This window comes from Pinus tabuliformis, chromosome 1_1 (assembly GCF_031772625.1).
Source record: "Pinus tabuliformis cultivar Carrire ecotype Pingquan chromosome 1_1, CPIR1, whole genome shotgun sequence".
NCBI classification, from domain to species: Eukaryota; Viridiplantae; Streptophyta; class Pinopsida; order Pinales; family Pinaceae; genus Pinus; species Pinus tabuliformis.
In genome coordinates this window covers 4,865,993-4,874,499 of record NC_142297.1, presented here as the reverse complement: position 1 = coordinate 4,874,499, position 8,507 = coordinate 4,865,993, and the positions used below count along the sequence as shown (strand labels likewise).

The window sequence follows — 8,507 nt, the reverse complement described above, 5'->3', positions numbered from 1 at the left end:
TTTACATATGCCACTTGCCTTTTGGACAAAAAAACTTCGCTGTAACAACATAGAAGCCCCGTACCACTTTAAAAGGAGGTTTATAATATAGTAAACCTTAATAATACATAAGATGATGTTATAAATATTAACTATATACTGATAATTTTAACTAAATATATATATATATATAAAAAAATTAATATATATAAAAAAGGGTTTATATATAATTATAACATAATAATGTAAACAAAAATACACTTTACAAAAATACTTTTCAATTTTTTAAATATATACAAATTTAAATAATGTAAAATGGCTTTTTAGCAAAATAATAATTTATATTATAAAATATTGGAAGGGAAAAAAATCACTTTATATATTCACCTTATATAATATCTATAAATTTGAATTTTGGAAAAAAAAAGCATATATTTGAAGTACTTTTTGTTTGATGAATGTATAGAATTAAATATATTTATTAGGGTGTTTTATTTTTTAAAATTGTTGTATAGTTTTTTTTATTACTAATTGCAGTTAGAGATGACCCCACTGATATTTTTGGATAAAAACCTAATATGTTGAGAATAAATTGATAAACTATGTCCGTGAGAGACCAAAAATGAGCATAATAAATTGATAAGCTATGTCATTTTCAACTTTTAATTGCCTGATTTTAATGCCCTCACAAGTCAGGATTTCTATTGATTCTACATACTTCATGTCTTGAGCTTTATTTTTGTCTGCAATTTTTTGTTCAACTATGATATAGCTACTTGACATTTTGCAAAGAGTCTCTAATTTCTTATCAACAAGATCACAATTCCACTAACTCACATAGAAAACATCATCTACAATGACTATGATTAGTCATTTTCCCAAGTCAACCATCTTCTCCACTATATAAATTTTTTATGTAAAACACCTAGGGAGAGCAACAATACTTCAAGAATGAATCACATATTTAAGACGTGTGCTAAGAACACTAATACTACCACAACCCACCTAGAGAGCCCAAAAGTAGAGGTGAATCCCTTGAAACCAAAATCCCCTCTAGAACAAGCACATTCTTAGATGGAAAAGCTCGAACAAAGTCATACTAGGCATGAATATTAGTACTCATCACTTCAACATGTAATAATGTTGACATCTATTTTTAATTATGTGCTTCATGGCTCAAATAAGTTTTTCTAATATTCATGTTTATGACCTAAAACAAAATAGCTATGAAATATGGGATAAAGATAATCTCATAATTTGTTCTTAATGTTTTAGTAATGAAAAAAGTAACATCATCCGGGAAAATGCATGCTGATGGATTAGACTTTTTGGCAAGCACATGGGTTGGGAGGGGAAAAAAGAAGCTCGATCGAGCAATATTTTAGTTCTTGATCAAGCTATTCGAGGTCTTAAATATTTCTCAATTGAGCCATTTTTTTTAATTCCCACCCAAAACACAATGTAGAATATATGGCTAGAAGGGCTCAATCGAGCCCTTGTTTAACTATGTTAAAAGCTTGATCCAGGGTTTAACAAACCCCCGATTTAGCTATTTAAAATTTTACCTTAAGCACTTGATCGAGTTGTTGAGGGCCTAAAAAATAGAGTTTTAGCTCCCTTCCAACATATTTCTCTGCAACATCATCTTGTAGCATGGTGAACTTGAGGCAATATTTGTCCTTAGGTGGTGGAGTTGATCACGTTGAATTCGTGAAGGAATCCTCTATCCAATAACATATGAGTTTGACATTTCATATGATATTTTTCATCTAATTTCTTTTAAATGTTATGCTTGAATTTTTTTGGACAATTTCAAAGGGGCTAAATAAAAAATCAATAACATATAATATACAAAACCAAAAAAAAATCTAAAAATACAACCATTGTCATTTACGAGTCCTCTTCAAAAGGGTACAGTTGGTTTTCGAATTTATTTAAATTGTAGAAAAATATCGTACATAAATGTATGTGTCTGAAAAATGCAATTCAAATATTAATTTGCCAACATTGAAAAATAATAAAAACTATAATTTTGAATAAAAAATTAAAGTTTTAATATGCATAACTTAGTTCTCTATGTTGATCAAGGTTGCCATATATATATATATATATATATATCTGAGACTAAGTTAGTGCACATGAACACATAATATCTGTTAAGATGTGCCCAAATTTGCAAGGACAAGTATTTAATTTAATGGAAAATTGAAAGGTTATATGGCACTAATTTTTTTTTGTAAAAAATATCGTCACTCTTAATCAAAATTCGCAAAAATCAAAATTCGCAAAGCTTATATAAATTTTCAAGGCTTCAATTCCATAAAATAGTAAAATCATTTAACCCAATAGTATAACCCATCTTCACGTATTCACACATTAAAAAAAATAAATTAATTGCCTATTTCGAAAATTCCCAAACCTTCTTATTTCTAAAATTTGGAATCCTTGATATAGATGCAAAACCTTCACGCAGTTATTCTTGACTTCTCCTACTTCCTAAGCAAAGCTTGCTTCATATTCTCCCCAATATCAAATACAATCCCCACACCTACACTTAACACCATAATACATATTCATAAATTTTAATAAATATTTATTCATTTATAATAGAACTTTTTAGCACCTTTTATATTAGTGACATCCACATGGGTCACTCTAAAAATGTGCAAGTTCATGGTGGGTCAATGCCAATGGAAATCAGATGTAGCTAAACACAGACATCTTGGAAGCCTAAGTAAATAAAATCTAGATCCGTAGGATAAGTTTTGAATTAAGAAGACCTCAAGACGTTTAAATGTGACATGGTTAGGGAACATGTAAAAATTATGATGGACATGTTATAGTTTGCATGTTTTGTACTTGTTTTCTCTATTATTAGGATCATCGCGAGCATAAGTGAGGAACAGTCAAAAACTGGCCCTAGAAATTGAGATGATAAGGTAGAGTGAGTAAAATGGAATGAGTGTGTAACTTGTAAGGTCAATCTTGAATGACATAAAATAAGATTTAATTGTTTTTTATAATTAATCAAGGGAGGAGGCACATAGCATAATTAATGAAACCTTTGTACTTTGGAGAGTGTTAGGAAACATCAACAACCCGAGTGTGTCTTATAGTAATGATGCACATGATTATCATGAGCCCTGTTGTAAAGTCAGAATATGTGCACATTCTCATGAATAGACAGCAATCTGTTGGTTCTCATTAGATACACTATTCAGGGTAATCGATCGGACACACAAGCTAGCAAGGATAATTATTAGGAACATGTGATAAAGTGGTATAACACACTCAGTAAACATGCCCACGCAGATTGATTTGGTAGGCAAAGCATGGAAAGATTGCATAATAAAGTAGACATGTACTCAAATTCCTGGAGTGGTCCACGCCGTTTACATGGATTTTAAGAATGAACAGCTGTATAAAAAACATAAAACTTTCTGGTTATGACATGTACACCAAAATAGAAGATATGCAGTGGGCTAGAAGTGCAACAAATTGCAGTGTCTCTGGCAATTTGATAAGAGAATGGTAAAAACGCTTGTTCACACAGCCATTCCTGCCTTGGAGCTTGAGGTTCTAGGTCCGCGGAGTAATCTATGGTCTTGCCAAGAAAATCGGGGGAGGGTTTACTGAAAAGATGCAATTTGTTGGTTGTCAAGTCGACTTCAAAACGCAGGGAAGCAAGGCAAAACACTTTCTAAGCATGCTGCAATGAATAGGGTTTTATATTATTATGTGAAGGGTGTAATAAGTATCCTTGACATTTGGCAAGAAAAAGGTAAAGTGTGAGTCAAAAGAGAATCAGTACATGCATTGGCATGAGAACATACATCTCAAAGCATCTAGGATCCAATAGAAGAGCTCCGGATGGTTGTATGAATATCTTGTATCGATATAAAATATTCACTTGGAGACCGCGCCGCCTCGGGGAGAGGAATAAGGGAATCGGGTGTTACGGAACCGCCGCTCAGTGACCGCATAGTCATTTTTGCCATGTGGTTTGTGACCTGGTCTTTGCTTATTTATTTACCGGAAGCTTCCCTCATTTTAACCCTTGAAGTACGGTGTTACTGAAGCTCCAGTTTTAGAAAATAGAAGTAACGGGTGTGGCGGTCATTACATTTCTCAATGTCCAGTCAAGTGCCTGGGTCTGGAAAAGGACAAGGCGTTTCGGCTCAAACCCTAGCGCAGGAAGAGGAGGAGAATCCTGTGGAGCGAGGAGGGTATTCTGGGGAACGAGGGGAGTCCTCCTCAAGGAGATCGAGGGCGCGTTCAGAGGATACAGATGTGTCGGTGGAGGCAAGAAATGACCACAACGGAGGCGTTTGGCCGGAGCCCTTTCTCGAGGCGTTGGCCAAAGCGGTAGCACTCGAGGCTGCAAGAAGTGGCGGCGCGCTTGCTGTTGGGCCTGCAGTTGTGAACGTATTTCAGGTTAGACATCGTTCAAACTGCAAATAGAGTAAGTTTGAGTAAGTATTAATGTAGAAAGTCATCCGACAATAGGGATATGGTACTTTAGTAATAGTTTTTTAATGGACACCGTGTTATACTTCTGTCGCAGAAAATGAATATCTGATTTCTAGTCTTGAATTTAGGATGGTGGTAAATTATGTCGCATAGAAGTTTCGAACAGCAATTTGGTTGCAGAATGGCAATGAAAAAAGGAGCAGTATTTTCGTGAATTTTGAGATCCGGGGCAGAGATGTAGTGAGGATCTTGACGCTTTTAATTATGGTTTCAGACTGGTCATGTTTTTGTTAAAAAAATCCTAGGAGCGGGATGTGAATGCAAAAACTTGATTTGTTTTATACTGCTAGAATTTGAAAATTCAGGGGTTTTAAATCTGAGAATTTATACGGTTTTATAATAATGGGGCTGGCTTTGCGGTTTCGATTAGGACTAATCTCGGGTTTGTATTGACATCGATATCTTATTTCTTCAGCGCTGGCGAAGATAGCAATTCTAGGGTCTTAATTAATAATATAGTTTTATCATATGTTTATTAGAAATATTCTACTCTGTCGCTTTAATTAGGACCCTTAGTATCTTTCGCCATACGTGTATCGAAAGGGCTGTGGATAAATATATAATTTACAGCTGTATCTGCTCAGAGGATAGATCCATCCTTTCGTTCTCTGGCTGGTCGCTAGACTTTGAACTTTCCACGTTTCGTTGTCATACAGTATGGAAAGGGTTGTGGAAAAATATATATTTTACAGCTGTATCTGCTCAGAGAATAGATCCATACTTTCGTTCTCTGGCTGGTCGTTAGACTTTGAACTTTCCACGTTTAGTTGGGGCAAAAAAACAATTGGGTACCGCCATTGAAGGTCGGTCAGTGGCCCAGATTTTAACTGGGCTAACAAGTCGTATGATCGAATCTCCTGAGCCAGTATCCGGCTCAAAAGCCTTTATTACGTTTACGTGCAGGAGTAACTCTCTAACATCATAAATAGCTATAATATTTAATTCTCAAAGCTACGTTTTTGTTTGCATTGACTGATAGGACAGCGATAGAATCTCACGGCCTAATATTGGGTTATTAATTTACTTTCCAGGTGTGCTGCACCTGGCGGGCAGTTTCTCATTCTGAAATGCTGTGGAAGGCCCTAATGCATTCAGTGTGGGATCAAAATGACAGACAGACGAGTGAATCGTGGCGAAACCGATATATTCGCCTTCACCGAACGGCTTCAAATTTCCGTCATAATCGAGCGAAGTATACCGCAATTGAATACGACGTTTCCAGCGATTCCAACAGTAATGGTAACGGCACAGCGTGCAGGTGCCTCGCGCTGTCGCCGAACCATTTGGCGGGAGGGTTTTTTGACGGTGCTGTACGGATATTCTGTCTAACTAGCAAAGAATGTATTAGAACAATGAAAGCCGGCGACCCGAACCGTTTGGGTCCGCTTTCTCAAGCCATAGCCGGCATTGTTTTGCACCAGGACAAGGTCGTCTTTGCGTCATTTTATGGAAGTATTTTTGTAGGCAGCATTTCTCGCGGGGATGTGCGGTGTGCACATCCAGGCAACGTAAGGGACGATGGCACATTGGTGGATTTCACCGGGTGCGATAGGTGGTGGGTAGGTTTATATGCTGGGATCTCTGGTCACGCCTGTCATATTTGGGATGCCGGCACGGAGGAGTTGGTGTTTAATGGCGGAGATATAACGGACCCCGATGCCCTTCGGGGCTGGCGGATGTTGACGGAGCAGGCAGAGCGCATTGGTCGCGTCAGGATTGGCAGCAACGGTTTGCTGCTGTTGGCGACGCGGTTGAAGGTGGCAGCATTTGACCTGGAAACACATGGGATTTTTTTCAGAGTTGAAGAAGAAGCAGATGATGAGATTATCGTTGAATCTGTAGATGTTAACCGGGACAGGGTTTTGGTAGCGTCAAATGACGGTAATGCTAGGGTTCGTCGAATGAGAACACTCGAAAACATATGCGCCTTACCGTTTGACGGTTTAGGCGGAGCAGATGATAACAGTAGCGGTAGTAATAACAATAACAATAGTAGAAAAATTCTTGGGACTTTGAATACATGGCTGGCATTTGTCTGCATTGATGGTGTTGTGCACGCTTGGGACGCTGACAGCGGCACACGACTCTACCGTTTGGTAGAACAAGTCGGCGATGTGTTCGATTTGGTATCAGACGATGAACACGTGGCAGGCTGCGCCGTTGATAATGGGATCCATCTTTGGAGTTTCAGACCTTAACATTCAGTGATTGTCCAAAATTAGATAATTGCCGTAAAATTAGAAAATTACACTGAAATTTCTGGTAAGAACAAATCCGCTGAGGCATGTTGTTTGTGGCCATGGCATTTAATACTCACAGGAGCTCATGAAACTCACATTAGGTTACAGTGCAGAAGCCGAGGGAGGAGTCACAGACCGAAGTTTGTTTCCCCTCAAAGGGTTTAATTGTCGATCATCTGTCTCAACTCTTACATTGAAATACTAGAATATCAGCGGTGACTCTGATTTACAGTTGAAAAAATGCATTTGCTTTTATATTCATGAACAACTGAGCTTTTCCACCCGTCCAAATGGTCCTGACTTCATTATATGGCCAATACCTTATACACATTTTTAAATATACATAAAATATGGAAACCACATATGTATCATAATCCGTTACATTTTAAGTGGTATTTAGTAAAGAGAGATTAGATTAAATATGTTAGTGATGACGACCTCCTAGCTTATTTTCCAGTTATGGAAGTTCAATTTAAATTTCTCGTAAAAATAGATACATTGAACTGCTAAAAGTTATAAAAACGATCCCATCTGATACACTGAACTGTTAACGGTTTAATGAGATTTAAGTATGGGGGATTTTCGCAGTGCATTATATTAGATTTTTGGGATTCAACTGCGTTAAGTAAGTCATTCAAAGTATGACCATTTCCATGAGAGGTAGTCATCAACTGGTTTAATGAGATCTTGTACTAAATTTTCTCAATTGCTTTTATGTTTTGCTCTCATTAAACATTTTCCATTTATTTCAAAATTATCCCATTTCCATGTAAATGTAAATATTATGTAATTTCATATAAATATTATTAATATTTATATAATTCCATCTCCTTTAAATTTATCCTTCCATTTATTTCAAAATTATCCCATCTATTTCATAACAGTTTTATTTAACGTCATATAAATATTATATAATGTCATATATATAGGTTGTATAATATATATCATCAATCAATTTAGAAAGTTAGTTGAATTGATCGAGTCTAAAATACCTTTGCCACTTTCTCAACACTCTCAAAATCACACTCCTCTAATTCCACAAGCTCTTGAATTTTATATTAAATTAACAACTTATTTTAATTTATTATTAAATATATTGTTTGAACGCTTTAATACCAGGCCACAATGGAACTATCATGTATACATTATCAATGTTCATAATTACATTATCAATGTTGACAAGGCTTTCACCACTTAGAGCATATGGGAAATTTGGGAGACATTAAAACGACTTTAGGTCTAACATCTCATTGAGCGAATTTCTGCTTAAGCTAGGCGAGAATGGAAGTATCATGTATACATTATCAATGTTGACAAGGCTTTCACCAGTTAGAGCATATGGGAAGTTTGGGAAACATTCAAACGACTTTAGGTCTACCGCCTCATTGATCGAATTTCTGCTTAAGCTTTCTATCGAGCTATCAAGAACTTGATTCCGAATTTGGAGATAAAACTTATGAGATTAGTAAATTGATCCTCTAATTTCCAATTTGATGAACTCAACGTTTTGGCAAATCCCATTCCTAATTTTTTCCGCTTCTTGTATTTTCATTTTTTTTTAACGTACATAGTAATAGAATATGAAGTGCCTTTTTGCCCTAATTTTTTTGGGAAGTACATGGTAATAAAAGGAAGCGTGGACTTATGGTCATGGTTGACAAATGAAACGGGCTATAAATAGCTTCTCAAGGATTCTATATTCTCACTTACATTATTTATATTTAGTTTTTTAATTTTCCATAAGTCCATCCCTTAACA

The 8,507-nt window shown here is 36.0% G+C and overlaps 1 protein-coding gene across 1 annotated transcript; it reads left to right on the top strand.

The window, feature by feature from the left end:
- Nucleotides 1-3,851: 3,851 nt before the first annotated feature.
- Nucleotides 3,852-7,048, top strand: SAP (Transducin/WD40 repeat-like superfamily protein). The gene is made up of 2 exons (XM_089391463.1): nucleotides 3,852-4,413; nucleotides 5,541-7,048. The coding sequence occupies exons 1-2, from the start codon at nucleotides 4,111-4,113 to the stop codon at nucleotides 6,705-6,707; spliced, it is 1,470 nt and encodes a 489-aa protein (XP_089247589.1). The 5' UTR covers nucleotides 3,852-4,110; the 3' UTR covers nucleotides 6,708-7,048.
- Nucleotides 7,049-8,507: the final 1,459 nt, after the last annotated feature.